The 18334-nt window shown below is 47.4% G+C and overlaps 1 protein-coding gene across 4 annotated transcripts in view; it reads right to left on the bottom strand.

Moving 5' to 3' along the window:
• ALDH18A1 (aldehyde dehydrogenase 18 family member A1) overlaps positions 1–13684 on the bottom strand; it is a 30548-nt gene extending 16864 nt beyond the window's left edge. Inside the window, exons 1-8 of one of the 4 annotated variants that reach the window (XM_080347665.1) lie at positions 13610–13668; positions 8937–9051; positions 6901–7124; positions 5091–5240; positions 4916–5020; positions 3349–3507; positions 2746–2836; positions 1053–1177 (exon numbers count right to left, since the gene is read on the bottom strand). In XM_080347665.1, the coding sequence (XP_080203791.1) occupies positions 1053–1177; positions 2746–2836; positions 3349–3507; positions 4916–5020; positions 5091–5240; positions 6901–7124; positions 8937–9030 (948 nt within the window). In that variant the 5' untranslated portion in view covers positions 9031–9051; positions 13610–13668. Of the gene's footprint in view, positions 1–1052; positions 1178–2745; positions 2837–3348; positions 3508–4915; positions 5021–5090; positions 5241–6900; positions 7125–8936; positions 9052–12559; positions 12644–13609 lie in introns of those variants that run through there. The other 3 variants (XM_080347667.1, XM_080347666.1, XM_080347668.1) reach the window with 3 other exon arrangements.
• Positions 13685–18334: the final 4650 nt, after the last annotated feature.

Genomic DNA, 18334 nt, shown 5'->3' with positions numbered 1-18334 from the left:
ATTCAAGTGACAGGGATTCCCAAAACCTTTGGATTATCACCTAAGAAGGAAACGAGGATGGGCTCAATTTAAAACACATACATACAGTTCCAAATGCTACATTTTGTAAATTACTGGGGTGTAATTCATTAGTAGTTCTTTTCAATTTACATGGACCTAAGAAAGAAGCTAAAGGAACTCATCCACAGTCACAAAACAGCTGAGGCTGGAAAGGATCTCTGGATATCAAATAGTCCAACCACCTGCTCAAAACAGGGTCAACTGGAACAAGTTACTCAGGACACTGTCCAGTCAGGTTCTGAACATCTCCAAACATTAGACTGCACAAGCTCTCTCAGCAAACTCCTCCAGTGCTTCAGCAACTTCACGAGAGAGTTCTTACATTTCCATCTGATTTCTTGTATTTCAGTCTGTGCCCCTTGCCTCTTGTCTGTTCCCTGGATACCACTGAGAAGAGTCTGGTTCTGTCCCCTCTACACCCTCCTCTCGGGTATTTATACACAAACCTCCACTTCTCCAGGGTAAACAGTCCTCGCTCTCAGCCTCTCTTAGTGTGACAGATGTTCTGATTCTTTAATCCTATTCACGGCTCTCGGCTGGATTAACTGTAGTGTGCCATGTCCTTCTTGTACTGCGGTGTCCAGAACCGGACACAACTCCACAGGTGTGGTCTCACTAGTGCTGAGCAGAGGGAAATCGTCATTTCCCTCGGCCTGATAGCCACGCTCTGATGCACCCCGCCACCGGTGGCCTGCTTCGCCCAGAAGGCATCTTGCTGGCTCACATTCCGCTTGGTGTCTACCGGGACCCTGATGTCCTTTTCAGGGAACCTGCTTTCCAGCCAGTCACTGCGCAGCCCACACAGTTAATGGAGCCGTTCCTGCCCGGGGCAAGGCTGGTATTTCCATGACTGAGCTTCACAAGGGTCCTGTCTGCACGTTTCTGCAGCCTGTCAAGATTCACCTGAACGGCAGCACAACCATCTCATCTATCTCCCTTTCCAACATCGCCCATCCCTTCCCAATTACAAAACAAACGTTCCATATTTCTACCTTGGCTTCCATGCCTCCCATTCCCACCCGGGATTTGGTTCCAAACGTTACAGACTGCTGGTCTCCTGGGTAGAATATGTCAATGAGCTTTGCATCATCAGATCCTGGAGGGCTGTCAAAGAGTCCTGAAATAAAACAATACAAATCTGTTAGTGTTATATACCCTCACCTCTAAAGCTCACTCATGAAAAAAGAAAAAAAACCACAAACCATGAGGCTCAAGAGCTGTATTCCACTTCACAGATTCAAAACTTTCACTGAAGCCTGATTTTTGTGGGACTGAAAGCATGATATGCTTAACAGGCAGGCTCAAGCTTTACCAAAACCAACAAACGTGAAACTGAAAACCCACATGCTGAATATCAGCGTGCAAGCTGGGAGGTAGGGACACGTGACTGAGGTTACAGAGACAGTTTACAGCTTTTGTATGTTCAAAATCCAGGCTTACATATACAAACCCACAACTGAACAGGCAAAGAATAGTCCTCCTCACCAAAATCTCAGATGATATTCCTGAATTCTGGGTTGTAGAGTGATAAACTGGGCATTTCAGAAATATGTAAAAAGGGTAACTATCGAATTATGCTAAGAAGGAAGACGCCACGGAGACACATTCATTAAATTTAATAATTTTATGTAATGTTTGGAGTTGAATGACACTTTGGCTTACCTAACACATTAAACCTAAACTCTACCACCACACTTCCCAAAAATTCTATGTCAACAAATACTGTCATTACAAATTAGAGGGCACAAGTGCAGATTGTGTCCCTCCTTGATACCCTGGGAGGAGATGGCACACATCTTCCCATAAACAGGATGTCACATTCAATGAACAAGCTCAGAGGATAGGCGTGTTAGGTGTTAAGTTTTTTGGAAGTTGTTTTGACTATCGCTTTACAAGTTGTTCTCAGACAGACATTTCAACTATAATCAACCATGAAATCCAGCTGAATCTGCTAAAAGAAACTGTGTTTATGGAAAGGCACCTCCTTCCTCCTCACGGCCTACAATATGTGCCCAAGTCCAGGATCCACTGAAAGAAACCCATCTGGAGAAGATGAAAAGACCGCGTGACCTGGGTGATGTGGATGGCACTGATCTGAAACTGCACCCACTGTGCTCCTCTCTCTACAAAAAGAACTTCAGCATCCACAGGTGAGAGACGTACGTCACAGCAGCACAGCTCAGAAGACCAGAGCAGTGTAAGCCAAATGTCTGGGGGACAGTAAAGGGCTGCAAGTTCCAGGTATCTGGAAGGCAACAACCAGGACTTGTAACGTACCTGCAATTCACTGAAAGAGAACCTGCTGCCAGAAGAAGAACTATTCTAGCATAGTATTTGGCTTATACGCCTGATTCTAAACACATGGCCTTTATCCTGCATATTACTACTCACGACTATATAATACAATTCTGAGAAGCCCACAGAAATACCATAGTACATACAATATTCTGGGTTCTGGAACAAGTCTCAAGGCCACATGCATTCTCACCCACCCAGACTCAGCAGGGTGGCAGACAGGCTTTGGATTATGCATCAGCATTGGGTAAATGCCTTAAGGAGTTACATGGTACATTGTAACTGCCTCTCTAAAAGACAAGAGCTGAAGAGATCAGTAAAGCCTGAATATTGCTTTGACTATCTGATGTACTTCAATAAAACAAGAAAGCAAATAAGTGACTCACAAACCTTCTACATCTGAGAGAACAATCAGGAGATCAGTTTTCATTTCCACAGCCAGTCGTGCTGCCAGACTGTCGTTATCCTTCACACTAATCACCTGCAAGGCACATGCATATCAGCAGCACTGAACAGTGGGAAGAACTAGGAAATATTTGGCTGCAACATACAAAAGCAAGCGACCTCAGCACTACCAAGTCCTGCTGAGCTACTCTGTTCGCTCCCACTGGAAACTTAGAAGGTGATATTCGTGTGAAAGTACATATGCTTTTGGAACGCAGTGAAGCCGCATCAAAATGACAAGTAGTGTGACCAGTACCGGCACTGTCCAACCTGCTGCCCAGTGACAGGACAAGAGGTACCAACTGACCCTCCTTTAAGCAGGGGTGCTGGACGGGATGACCTGCACAAGTCCCTTCCAACCTCAGCTGTCAGGCGCTCCCGCGCCCTCTGCCCACACCACGAAGCTGGTATGTTTGTTTCCCTGCTGCAGCCTCAGAGAGGCTGATTATGTCAGCCTAATTATTGTCCCTGATTATGGCATTAGTGCAGTACACATCAGTGCTGTACCATCTACAAGCAGGATCCAGTCTCTTACAATACTTTACCCACATTTACCCCCTGTAGATCACTGTTTGGCTCCGGAGGTGGAACTACAGCATCATTAGTGTTAATTATAGGGACAATATTCATTCTTAAAAGCTCGTGCAATGTTCCATTTAAGTTCCGACGCTTCTGTTCATCATGGAAATCCAGGTTGGTGACTAAAATCTAAAAGGGGGAAAAAATATTAATATATATTTAGCCTACCACTTTTCCCAAGAACACCATAAACGTATGACCCTTCGGGTCACTAAATAAACATAAGCTGCATTTACAGGATAAAGAATACAAGTAAGAAATAGTCTTTCCACAACATTTTCAGGTTTATATGCCTTAACTTCTACTGGAACCTACAACGGCCTTTCTCAGGTTGACGGATCACGGGCTCCAGGAATCAACTTGGAAAAAAAACAAACCAAACCAAAACGAAACACAAGCAGAACATAGGTGCTGATGATAATTACTAAGGCTAAACAATCTGATCCAAGACACTCAAGACACTGCCTTTCCTGTTGTTCCCTCCCAGGGTAAGGTTTCGACTGTTTCAAGCAGAAGTGATGCTTTGTCTCAACACTTCAGCTCTAGAACTCACTCGCTTTTCTGAAAGAATATTGGTCTTAGAGCCTCCTGCATGCAGATACCACTCCCTTCTTTTTGGTGTTTTAAGACAAAAAAACCCCTCACTGTCTGCCTTGAAGAGATTTTTTCTTCATTTTCACTCTGCCATTGGAAATTTGAGAACTAAGCAAACAACTCCACCACAAAAAAGTTACAATAGCATTTGGAATCACTGTGTACACTGACTTTTTTGGCATGGGCAATTATTTTAAATCAAAGAAATCGTAGCTGTCTGCAAACTTGAAAAATATTCTAATCCAGTACAACCTGTAGTGATTGTTAGGTATACTCTAAACATTTTAGTGATATCAGCTATACTGTATTACAGGAAGAAGCTCCTCCAAGCGAGACTTCGTATTAGGCTCCTAAATTCATTAAAAGTGTCTAAACAAATAAGGCCTTATAGCTGATACAATTCTTTATTCTCAGAGCATTTAAGATAAGCAAAGTCTGTTTAAGAGTAATTCGATTAACACAGCTGCAGTACTCAGTGAGGCAGAAGACCCGGGCTGGGGACACCACAGAGTCAGACAGGTCCGCAGCGCAGACCAGCGGGTCCTGAGGCGCGGCCGGCTCTCCCGCCGGCTCTCCCGAGTGCGGGGCGGGCCAGCCACTGCGGTCCTCAGCCCTCGCTCTGCATCGGCAAGTTCAGCTTTTGCAGAGACCTCAACAGACTCCCAGCCCACACATAAAGGCAGGACACACACAAACTCCAAAAAGAAAAAGCAGATTTGCTTCACCCTCACGATGGATAACTCCATTTGAGAAATAGTTAGCAAGGGACACCTGTATAAGCTACCATTTACACTACGAAAATAAGACTCAAAAGTAGGACGGCAATGGAAATGAAAGACTACAGTAAAGATAGCAGCATACAAAACACGGGAAAAAAAATCCAAGCGCAACTCCATCTCTGACTGAACTAGAAAGTCAGCCTAGAAAAGAAGGAATGCCTTACCTGCGCTGCACAGATGCTGTACTGCGTGAACATGGCCTCGTACAAAGCCATCAGCCCGCTCTGCCCGGCGGCTGCACAGGCCCGTGCCTCCAGGACCGGAACAGCCTGCAGAGACAACCAACGGCGGTCAGCGAGGACCCGCGCAGGAACAGCGGGAGCGCCACCAGCCACTCACCATGTCTTTCAGCTGACTCTGGCCTGAATGAAGCGCTTGCCTCACACTCTGAGAAAGCAAGATCTCATGACGTAACCGCTGCTTTCCAAAAGCTACAGCACCGCTGGTGACAATCATCATCTCTCGACCCTGATTCTGCAGCATTGACACCTGTAAGTACAGAAGACACGAAACAGGGCCTGCAGTATGATCGCTGTACACGCAACACTTCCGCCCATCACGGACAACCTCATGCTCACGGTTCTTGCTGACGCAAGTGTTTCACTTCATCCATGGAAGTACAAAGGCAACCAGGCCCTAAGATACTCCTGGATACCTTCTGAGCCGCTTGGCAGGTATGCGAAGGGCTGCATGCGATCTATAGCTTCTGCTAAACTTTCTTGTCACTACACCAGTTTTTATGACAGCGTCGTGCTTGAATTTTCACAATATATATTACACGGCAACACTTCTATAACCCTCGTCCCTCCTCTGCTACAGATAAGGAAAGATAAGATACGGAAAAGCTGTAAAGTAACAGCTGTACCTTCCACCAACCTTCTCATTCGCCATCCACACCCAAAGCTGCCATTGTACAATAACTTTGTATTCCAAAAGTCAAAAAGCTAACTCTGACAGTACAGCTTTTAATTCCTCCTTCTTTACATGCATCTGGCCAGACTTCTTTCAAATCTTTAAAGCTAAACGTCTTACATGAATTTAATTTATTATAATATGTTAACTTTACTTCCCAAAGAAGACATGTCCAATCCTACCCCCCAGTCATAATTTCATTTTAGAGAACCAATCCGTGAGTTGATCTCATCAGTTTTTCCTACAAGCACCAAAGTTTCAGGCTTTCTCCAGGAGGAAATCTGCACATGTTCAGGTAATCGCAAAGGGTCTGCCCTTCCTGCAGATTTCACACACTCCAGTGCCACCTTCCCACTGGCTCCAACTAACGCCCCAGTCACGTCCCACCTGCTGCATTAAAAACCCCTCACTGTGCCGATTCCCTCCCTCTGTGCTGCGGGGTCTGGCTGAGGTGGAGTTACCTTTCTTCACAGGGGCCCACACGGTGCTGTGTTGTGGATTTCAAGACTTAACCACTGTTGATAACATCCTGATGTTTTGCCTATTGCTAAGCAGTGCTTGCACAGCATCACAGCCTTCTTTTTCCCATGCTGAGCAGTCCTTGCACAGCACCAAGGCTTTCTTTTTCCCACTACAGCCCAACACAGCAGGTAGGACAGGAGCTCGTCGAGAAGTTCAGAGAGGACACACTTGGGACAGCCAACATGAACTGGCCAAAAAGCCATTCCATACCATGCAACGTCATGCTCAGTAATAAAACTGGGGTAGCAGAATAGGAAAGGGCACGGGGTTTCTTCCAAGGTGGCCGTCACTCGGGCCTAGCTGGGCGTTGGTCAGCTTGTGTGAGGCAGAGAGTGATTGCCTTAGCATCACTTGTTCCTTTTCCCTTCTCCTTCACTTACCGAGCTGTCTTTATTTAAACCCATGAGTTTTCTTACTTTCACTCTTCCTGTTTTCTTCCCAATCCAACTGGTTGTGGGGCAGCCGTGTGGGGACTGAACACACATCGGTGTGGGGGCTTAGCTGCTAGCCAAGGTCAACCCACCATACCTTCAAACACCAGTTTACTGAGTTATGTGGTTTATGCTACCACAGAACGGGGAGAGGAAAAAGGGAAACGCCAACTCATTGCTTTAAAAGGCCATTTTATGAGTTTTTCCTACAATCTTCTGTGTCATCCAACAGCCACCGAGTACCTGAGGTTAAAACAAACATTCCATTGCAGTCACGGCATTACCTGCTCTACAATAGACGCCAGCCTTCCAAGGGCCAGGCCACACTCATCCCCGCGCGTCACAACAGCACTGCCCAGCTTCACCACAATGCGCTTCGCGTGCTTGAGCTCGCTGCGGTGCGCAAACGGCTTCCCGTGCGCGCGGCTGAGCGGCACGGTGAGAAACGGGATGTTGCTCCAAAACCGGATGGGTTCATTCCTTAATCTTTGGTTGTGGCGAGGGGGATCTTTGGGAAAGAAAGAAAGGAAAAAAAACCACAACACAGTTTTAAGTTTTATTCACGCTTTAAGCCCTTGAACTCAGGTAACACTTCTTGCCTTGTCCTGTGCAGCACTAGTCATCCTTACTGACATACAAGGCAATATCCCATGTGTGTCAGAGCTCTGACGCTGAGCATCTAGGGCAAGGGTGTCAAACTCATTTTCACAGTCCTAAAATTACGCTCGGCTCTTTGAAGGCAACCACAAGGCTGATGTGGCCCCAGTGAAATTGAGTTTGACACCTCTGCTCTAGGGGATCAAACTGAAGGACGCTGCAACAGAGCCCAGGCAGCTCGCATCAGAAATTAGTGTACTAGTTTTAAAAACAATCATCTACTATGCCTTGCCTCATTAGATACAGCTAGAGAGTTTTCTCGTCTGTAGTAGCACAGAAAGCCTAACTGTTAGGACAGAAAAGAAACACAGCTTTTGCAATATCTTGAAGTCAGGTATTTCTGCGTGTTGCTCAACAGGGGCAGCAGAAGGGGGATGACGGACACACGCACTGGAAGTCACCTTCCTATGGGATAAACAGGCGGTGGAGGGAGACAGTCACAGCATTACTCAGGTAATAAAAGATACACAGGGCTGGCACTTTGCCCAAGCCAATGAGCTAGGGAACATTTCTCAGCAAAATCTCTGCCTTTGAAATGCCTGCAAAGGACAGTAAGACCACTGTCTGCACAACAGACTTAAGACACTAGTGACTATTAAGGTACAATCACAAGGACCAGTCCGGATCCTTTCTCATTGACAAAGAGGTGGACCCAAACACATTAAGTCCCAAAGTTAAGCTGAAGGAATGAAGGTGGATGGAAAGCACCCCCAACATGCTTCATATGAGGTTTTGCAGAGCCATGATGAATTGTGTCTGAAGGAGGAGCTGTGCAGATAAGAATACCTGCAGTCCAAGTGTGTCAACTGGATAATTAATATAATGTGGACAAGCCATATTACTTGAAAAAAAATCTGAAACCACATTTCCATATACTCCATTTAGTTCTTGTATTATTATTCTAAAACTGCATTAAACCAGGTCAACTTTTTGACAGTTTGAAAAATATCAGTACATCAAAAAAAGAGGGAGAAGTCAACAGAGCTACAGCCCAGAAAAAAAAAAGTTTAGAATTTTCAAGACTTTAACATACATTAATTCATATAAATATCAACAAAAGAGAACTGTTAACATACAGACCAACAGAAAGTTAATCTCTTGATCTAATAGAGTCTGCCTGTCCTTGCCATCTCTATTTCAGACCACTAATCAACAGACAGCGAATGGCTCTCTCAAGTTAGGTTTTCAGGGAACAACTATTTAGAGGGCACCTACGTATTTACACTCCGGTTTCCTGCAAGCATTTTTCTACTTTTAATTAATATGAATAAATTTGAGCTCCACATCTTGCTTTACTCAAGACATCCATTGGCTGAAAATGCAGATGGGAGAGCAGGTGTAATCAGATAATTTCCAGGAACGTAGAGGGTCAAACTAAATAACTCTGACAGGAGCAGTACTTTCACAACTGGTTTTTTTTTCTTGAAATTCATGCCATAACACACACAAATACACCTTCTCAGACATCCAGCTGAATATTATTGAGTTAAGAGAGAAAGTAACATTAATAAAGTAGAGCTTCAACTGCAGCTCGCTCCAGAGGCTGTAAATTTTGAACGATGTTAATGAGGTGATTTTCCGTTCAACATAGGAAAGAGGGCAGGCATGCCCAGACACACGCTGACCGACACGTTCAGAAACGCGTGCTTTCTGTCATACATACATGAGCAGGGAATGGCTGCGATGGCTTGTGGCGGTGACACAAAGCACCATCCAGGGGAACGGACAACAGGGCTCAGAGCAGCACGACACAACATTCTGAGATGCCTTTTGCAAATCTGTAAGTTAAAAGGAAAGGAGCAGGGGGGAAACTGGTTAAATATCAGTAAATTTCCATCCGTATTTCTCTCTTCACCCACCTGCTCCCCCAACTCCCTTGTATCCTCTACATTCTTAACACAATTTCCTTGTATAAGAGACAGACAGCCCACTGCGACTTGGACGAACTGAGGGCCCCTGTTCCTGACCTGCTGGCAGAAGGCCGTTATTAAAGACCAAGAAGAAAACACGGTTCCCCAAGAAGGGAAGATACTGCTGGCGAGTGTACCTACAATGGAGAAAAGTCGGAACTTTTCCACAGAGAAGCCTGGAAAAAAATAAAAATGTAGAGTGGTTGTATCATCCCGTCTTCTCTGTACGCAACGGAGTGCCTGCTGCCCGTGAGCGCAGCCCCGTTCCCTACAGAAGATATGCTGACTCACTTTTCCCTGAGTGCCACCAAATGACAAGGTGTTAACCATGATTACAAGCACTGACACCAATTTCCAAAGTGTTTGGTATTAGTTTCCCTTCACTGAACTTGTAAACACTCAGGATTCTTGTAACTCAAAATCCACTACAGCAAGTACCCAGGAAACAAGTGATACACAATAAGCAATTCCCCATGACAGGTCTAGTTGAAGTAATGCATCTGGTATCACAAAGGAGATCAACAAGAATCCAGTTCTCCCAAACAGTGCTTAAGCCATTAAACCTCTGCTTCCCCTTTTACAAAATTTTGCTTCCTTTACTTGTATTCAATCCATCCCTCTGCACCACCGAACAGAGCAAACAACGCTGCAGGAGCTGTGGTCCGGAGAAGGTACCGCAGGGCAGCAGAGCCCGCGCAGGCAGGCTGCTGCGACAAATACAAACAGCTACAGCACCTGGCAGTTCCACCATATGTGTACATCAACACTTGAAGCTGCCTCAGTGTATCTTTACTATACCTCATTATAATCCTTACCAAAATATATACCTCTACATAAGACCAGGAAGGCAACCGCAGACAATGGTTGTCCTGTTTTGTCTAGGAAAGATTACACAGCATGGCATTTTAACAATATCGATCTGCAGCGTCCCTCCAGCTCTGCATTTCATGTGCAATGGCAGCCCTGATCACTGCCACGATGAGGCAGGCAGAGGACGCAGAGCAGATGATACAACTGAGCAAGCGGTCCAAGTTTTCTTCTCACAACTGGGCAAGCTCAGAGGAGCTGGTGAACAGTCCCAAGGAAACATTCCTTCCCTGAACCCTCACCAGGCACCTCACACACCTGTCTCTGCAGCGCACAGCAATTCCATCTGTTCATATGTTTGGTTGTTTGAACCCTCCACCGTGAAGTTCACCCCAGCATTTACTGTCCACCATCGCCTTCCCAGGAGGGTTTTGGTTTCGTCTCAGAGGGATGCTCGAAGTCCAGCACTTCCTAACAACATGACCGGGCAAACAGCAAGTCCTTTATCCAGAATCCCTTCTACCACAGTCATCCTGAGTGGCACTGCCTGTTCCTCATCAGCTCCCACCACAGATCCTGTCCCTCAGGGAAAAGAACCAGGCACTGCACCGGAGGTTTCACCCCAGACACCTCCTGTTACAGCCTCTCCCGTCCACCCATCGACTCCCACCACAGCGATAAACTCCACCTGGGGCTGCCCCCCGCTGCAGACCCCACAGCCGGGCCAAGCCGCGCTGCTCCCGCTGCTCTGCCAGACAACCACGAGCAGCCCCGTCCTTCCCTCCAGCGACGAACCGCTGGGAGCGCGCAGAGCGGCTGAGGAGGCGCGGGCAGCGGGGTCTTTAAAAGCAAAAAGGTTAGAAAGAAATTGAACTTTTCTGAAACTAGCTTGTGAGAAAAAGCAAGGCGATCATGTTAACAAGAAGACAGAAACTGAAATTTTAAAGCAGCAACAGACACCAAGACAATAAGAAAGAGATGTGAAATGGGATGATGCTGCTGGAAAGCACAGACGGAGCACAGGGCACGCTGTGAATTACAAGCTTGCTTTCAGGCTAGTCTGAGGCTGCAGAACAACTCCTTTCTCTCCTCTCACTCAATCGATTTAAAGTTAATTTCAATCCTCAGTTCCCATTCCACTCTCATTCCCACCATTTTCATAGATGGAATGGTTCTGGTTTTCAGTAACAAACCAATAAAAGTGCTTCATTTAAATCAATAAATAAACAAAAGCTTCTGTCTTACTTGGAGGGGAGGGAGCAATAAAATGAAAAGGGAAATGCATTATTCAGGTATTTCTCCAAAACTCCACCATCAACTACAAACCTGACTTTTAAAAATACCATTCTCCCATTATCTCTTTAAATTATAAAAGTTGTCCTTATATTATTGCTCAAAGAAAGCAATACTATTGGCTAGTTTTCATTAATTAACAGCTGTTAAGTAGCACAGTATATTTAGACCCTGCTCCAGACCAGTGTAAAGAGACTTGTCACCTTCTCAAGCAAACAGAGGTCTCACTCAAATCCTAAAACTGGTGCCTATAACTACAACAATCTATAATGCTGATTTTTCAGCCTCTTGGCTGCAGGCCCATGGGCTGTTCACAACTGTTTCTGATGATTTGATAAAATAAAACTAAATAAACCTTTTTCACGGTTTTATACATGGAAGAACAATATCTCAATTAAGTGTCAGAAAATTCCACACGTGAAAAAAAAATCTGGAAACCAAACTCCTATAGCAAGATCTATACTGTACTACACCTCTGGAGCACTGTCAAACTTGAATAGTGAGCTTTTTACCCATTTTCAGCTGAATTGAAAGCCTGGTTGTCAGCTGCTGAGGTGCCGGGGCCTGGACAGAGGCCGGGGGTGGTCTGACCTCCCCGGCTGAGCGACTGCACAGCGGCACTTCGGGGCTCTCAGGTGCAGAGAAACCGCTCCTCCAGCGCGCCTGGCTCAGCTCTCCCTACGTGACACGAGAACGGAAACTGCTGCCGAAAAATAATGGCATAGGCTGGCTAGGAAGCAGCACTTCCAAATGCTGATATGCATACCATTAGTTTAACTTCTAAGGTTTATCTGCTTAAGTGTTCACATTATGCACACATAATCTGCAGTTACAGCTAATAGCTTCCAGCTCAGATATCTCATGATTTTATAACAACAGAATTTGATTAAGCTGATTACTCTTATACCTACTTTAACATTATAATTTCGTGACAAAACCTAATGTGGAAGACTTCCAGCTTCATATGGCTCCACTGTTTTTAAGTATGCATGTGTTATAATCCTTTTTGGGAATGCTCTGTTAATATTTTTTTCATTCAGCAAATTTTTGAGACCTTTCATAAGAGTTAACAGTTACTATGAATTTTAGTAACACTACTTTACAGAAGCACACACTCTTGAAGTGTAAATTTTGATCAGCAGACTAAAACCCTTAACGAAATAGAAATTTAAAGAAACATTTTGCCATAATGATACTAAAAATAAAAATCAAAGTTTGTAAACAAATACAGAAAAGAGATTAAATTATATCCTAAATAATTAAAGTTAGTACTTACAATTTTAACTGTAGAATTTCATTGGAGAGGGACTTTTTACAAGGGGATGTAGCAACAGGACAAGGGGTAATGGCTTTAAACTGAAAGAGGGGATATTTAGATTAGATATAAGAATGTATATCTATATATATCCTTATATATAGGTATATATATCACCACCCTGAGGGTGGTGAGAGCCTGGCCCAGGTTGCCCAGAGGGTGGTGGATCCATCCCTGGAGACACCCCCGGCCAGGCTGGACGGGGCTCTGAGCACCCTGAGCTGGCGACGATGTCCCTGTCATGGCGGGGGGCACCGGGGGCTGGGAGGGCACTCCAACCCAAACCGCTCTATGATTCTATGATACATTTAAGCAATTAAGCAGAGATAAACCAAGTTCCAAGGAAATGCATACAATTCTAATTAAGGTTATACCATAACACAAATAACTCCTCTGAAATATTCAGGCAGTTTTGTTATTTACACAGCTTTGTTACCTTACCAACTAAATCTGCAGTTCTTAATGTTAACAGAAAACCAAGCAACTTTCCCAGAGGTAAGGTCGCTCAGAAGAACTGACTGAAATAAAGCTTTGACTAAATTGTCTTTAGAACAGATCACAAATATGCTCGCCCAGGTTCCACAGAAGTTACACACACAGGGGTCGGGCAGTTCAAAGGAACACGCACTAGCAATTCTTCTCCACCACGGACGCGCTCCAGCGGGCGGAACCGGCCCCGCACCGGCCGGCCCGAGCCCTTCCCAGCACCTCAACCCCGGCATCTCAGAGCGAGCGCCTGCGAAGGTCGGGATCGCTCCATTCGGCGGTGCCTCGTCTCTCAGCACGTCAGGCAGCACCCGCCGGGCCGCACCAACAGCAGCGGGACGGGACCGGAGCCGCTGCCGGCCCGGAACGGGAGCCGAGCGGAGCCGAGCGGAGCCGCGCGGGCGCAGCGGCGGCACGGACGGCAGTTCGGCTTCACAGCACACACACCACCCGCCGCACGTGTACCGCTGACACCACAGGCGCCGCTCCACGCCGCAGCACGGAGAGCCACCAGCATTTCCGTACCTGACCCTCCGGCTGACACCGTGACTTCCGCAGAACCGGCGCCGCGGAGGAGCAGGGGCCGCGCTGGCGCGCGCAGCGCAGCCAACCCCGCCCGCCGCGCAGCGCAGCGCAGCGCAGCCAACCCCGCCCGCCGGCAGCCGCCGCCACATCACCGCGGCGAGCGCGGCCGAGAACCAACCGGCGGCTGGTGCGGCCCCGCCCCGCCGGCCCCGCCCCTCCCACCCGCGCGCGCCCCTGCCCGCCCCGCGGCCCCCGCGCATGATGTAACTCTGCTCCACGTTGCAGCACAAAATCCACGGCTTTACAAGCTGTAGCATTAACAGCTGTTTTCTGTCTAGTCCCAGCCTAGTCCAGACAGCCCCGTCCGCAGCACGGGCTGCCCAGCCATCTCCTGCAGCCAGCTTCCCTTGACCTCGATTGCCCTGCTCTCAGATGGCAGCACTCTGATGCAGGCAGCCAGGTGAAAAGAAGTGTCGCCAAGCTCCTGAGAGCAGATTTACCCCCCTAGGGCCTTTACCTCCTTTGTTTTCTCTTCTGTAGCACAAACTCCTCCACAAGGGAATGATCACTGGCTTTGCTCTTCAAATATCTCCTATATCCCATTTGCATTTCTTTCTAAATTAACAGAATCAGAGAGCCACCTAGGTTAGAAAAGACCTTTAAGATCAAGCCCAATTGCAAATCCAGCACAGCCAAGCTCACTGCTAACCCATGTCCCTAAGCACCACATCCACACGTCTGTCCAGCCCTCCAGGGCTGGTGACTCCAGCACTGCCCTGGGCAGCCTGTTCAATGCCCCACAGCCCTTTGGGGAAGAAACTGTTCCCACATCCAACCTCAACCTCCCCTGGGCAACTTGAGGCCGTGTCCTCTGCTCCTGGCGCTTGTTCCTGGGGAGCAGAGCCCGACCCCCCTGGCTCCAAGCTCCTTTCAGGCAGTTCAGAGATCAGAAGGTCTCCCCTCAGCTCCTGTTCTCCAGCTGAGCCCCCAGGTCCCTCAGTCTCCATCACATTGTGCTCCAGCCCCTCACAGGCTCCGTTCCCTTCTCTCCACTCGCTCCAGGACCTCAAGCCCTTTCTTGGCGTGAGGGGCCCAGAACTGCCCCAGGGTTCGGGGTTTGTCCCCCCCAGGTCCCAGCACAGGGACGGTCGCTGCCCTGGGCCTGCTGGCCACACAGTGCTGGTACCAGCCAGGATGCTGTGGCCTCTTGGCCACCTGGGCACACGCTGGCTCATGTTCAGCCGCTGGCACCAACACCCCCAGGTCCCTTTGCAGCAGCTCCTCCCCAGCCTGGAGCGCTCATGGGGTTGTTGTGACCAAACTGCAGGACCCGGCACTGGCCTTGGTGAACCTCAGACAACTGGACTCAGCCCATTGATCCAGATCCCTCTGTACGGCCATCATACCCTCCAGCAGATCAACACTTCCACCCAATTTGGTATCCTCTGCAAGCACTCTTATCACTGCAATTAGTAGTAACCATAAATCTACAGTTTCTCATCTTCAAAGACACTACGAAATTCATAGTAGTTCCTCAGTTCAACTCAGATACTGCCTTCTGTCTATACCTAATTCACCACTGTAAATGGTAATATTCCTATTTTCCTATTAGAAACAAAATTTCCTATTCAAACGAATTCCAACAGTTCTAATTCTCATGTTGTTACAAGACAGTATTTGGGTTTTTTTTGTTTTGTGTGACGTTTGTTTGGGGGATTGTTTATTTTGTGGTTTGGCTTTGTTTTGTTTTTAAATCTTAAGCATATCACCTTCTGGGATCAGGAAACAATCTTCTCTGAAAGTCTTACAATGGTGCAGAAAGCCTCATGAAGAGTGAACAATATTCAAGTGGTGGGGGTAGAGTTCAAGACATTTGCAAAACCCCTAGTTTCTCAATAATTTATAGAAGAATCAATTCACAATTATCTGACATTAAGATTTCACTATCTCCACACAAGGGAAAACAAACCAACCCCCAAAAGACTCAAAATAAGTACAAGGTAATCACTTCGATAGAAGGCTATCTGGACATCACTTTGTGAGAGCTGGAATCTGTTTTGATCTTCACAATGCACACGGGGCCCGCTCTCCCCTCCTCGCCACTCCAGCTGTCGGCAACGATGAACCTCACGTGTAATTGCAGCAACAACACCGGAGTGTTGGTCACACACTCAAAAAAAGACAGAACAGTGATTTAAAATATTATGCCAGCAGCTGATCTTTTATGTGAAGCCAAGCCTTCATTTTGATTTTTAAACAGCTAACAAGAAGCAGGAATCCCCTCATTTTATGCTCACCTGGCCAATTTTTAGCACATGCCACTTCTTTCAAATGTGCTTCCAAATAAAAGGCATCAGGTTTTCCTCAACCCCTGCAGATACTGCTTTTCTTTTTCAGACACTGAAATAGAGGAAGAATTGGTAAGAGAAAATTAATAGAAACTAAATTGGTACTTTCATCTGCCACATGGAACCACGAGCTTTTAGGGAAGCATGCTTGTTAGTGGCAAGGAATCTTGGATTTCCTGCCTGGTCAGCAGTTATTTCCCTCAGTGCAGAGCAGGCACAGCAGAAGTGGGCAATGGGAAACCGGCTGCGGGGAGTGAACACCCTGAGTAACCGTAAACAGAGTTCTACCTTGGAGAAAAAGCATGAAACGAAACCATCGCGATGGTATTAACAATGTGTGTAGACAGACGTGCTACAGTCCGCCCTCAGTCCTGGACACGACTGCAACAAACGCAGGTGGATCTTCATTATCTTCATTCAAAGACTTGGTTTTTTCCTCCCCAACTAACAAAAAAGAAAAAAGTCACACAGAGTAGCAGCTTTAATCAAGATTACTAAGTGAGGAAGGTGAGAACACAGGTTAATTTAATCAAACATTAGTCCTCACCAAGAAACCTCCAGACAGGGTTAGTTCGCATCTTTCAAGCGTTTCCCTCCTCCTCACGTCACTCTCTGCTCTTGCCTGGATCAAATCCGGCTGCTTTATTCTACAACCTGTTTTCAGCGCTGAGCAGCAGAACATCGGGTTCCACCAGCGGATAAGGATGAAGATGACAGAGCTGGCATCCCAGTTCTGTTCCACTTTCCCCACAGCTCTCAAATCAAGGTTGTACAAGTGCTAAAGATTATTCAGGAAAAATGATGGAGACTGAATAAAAATTTTGTAATAGCTATGGTTAGTAGAGTGACAACAGCGTCACTGAGCGATAACATGCAGATCAAGTACCCAGACACTTCTTCACACCCAGGAGACACAACAGCCAGGGAAATGCAAGGACAGAATAAAGAGAAGTCTGCTCGCCACTACCGCGAAGAAATTTGTGTGGCCGAAGCTCCACTAGAGCTGAATCTGGCCAGAACTGCAAGGAACAACTAAAAAGGGCTTTTTAAAATATGTTAATGGCAAAGGCAAGCCAGAAATAACATGGGCTCATTACTTGATGAGCATGGTCACCTCATGAACAGGGACACAGACAAAGCTGAGACTTTTAGTGCTTTCTCGCCTTCAACACCAATGATGGACTTCGGGGCGCCCATAACTCCGGGCTAGAAAACCATGGCTGCGAGGACAATAAACGCCCAATCAATATGAAATATGTGCAGGATTTTCGGCTCCAGCGGGATCCCTGCAGGTCGATGGGGCCTGACAGGATTAATCCAAGGGAGCTTTAAGCACTGGCTCATGTCATAGTGAGACCCATCTCTGATTTTTCAAGGTAAACACTTCAGAGTATCCATAATTTTTTAGGGTACAGACTCAGCACAGGTATATTCATTTGTTAAAGCATTTTAATTTCTTTCATTTAAGAAAATAAAACTGTTCTTGATGTCATGGTACAGAGCCACTTGCCTACGGGTTTTGGAAAACCATGTAAGCTTTGCTTGTTAAGTCTCATTTATCTACAGTTTTATTACTTCAGAGAACTATCAGGTTTCCTAAAATAACCCTCTAATCTGGCCCTGTTATATCTCCCGTGAAGAAACACTAAGTGAACAACAGGTTTATCACCAAGAGTTAGGTCAAAACCTAGGTAATAACTTTGGTGTGTCATGCAGGCGCCAGGAGGGTTTAAACATTTTATTTGGACATGAAGAAATCTTGTAAGTGGCCAGAAGAGATGAGCAAGGAAAAAGAGACCTCAGCAGGGTGCAGCTCTGCTCTCACAGCCGCAGGGAGCCCGGCGCAGCTCCCGCCGGCGCCGCGCCCGCAGGGCTCCGAACCGCAGCTCCCGCCGGCGCCGCGCCCGCAGGGCTCCGAACCGCAGCTCCCGCCGGCGCCGCGCCCGCAGGGCTCCGAACCGCAGCTCCCGCCGGCGCCGCGCCCGCAGGGCTCCGAACCGCACCTCCACGCGGCCGGTGACCCCCGGCAGCAGCGGCCGCTGCGGCCTCCACAGAACCCGAACCGGGGTTCGCCAGGCCCTGCAAAGCTCGCGAGGGCAAGAAGAAGCGGGAGCGCGCGGGCAGCACCTCTGCGCACAGCTCGCTTCCCTTCCTCACCCCCGAGTCTCGTTCCTCTGCTGCGGGCAACGGCGCAGCCGCTCCCACCCACCGCGGGACGGCGGCTCAGCCCCGGGCCAGCCGCACCGCAGCTCCGCGCTCAGCCCCGGGCCGGCCGCACCGCAGCTCCGCGCTCAGCCTGGGGCGGCCGCGCCGGCCCGGTTTGGGGGCTCCCGAGGCGGCAGCGGCGGCAACCGCGCTGGCCCTCTGCCGGGCGTCG

This window comes from Nesoenas mayeri, assembly GCF_963082525.1.
Source record: "Nesoenas mayeri genome assembly, chromosome: 7".
In the NCBI taxonomy this organism is placed as follows: Eukaryota; Metazoa; Chordata; class Aves; order Columbiformes; family Columbidae; genus Nesoenas; species Nesoenas mayeri.
This window is presented reverse-complemented; position numbering and strand designations above follow the sequence as displayed.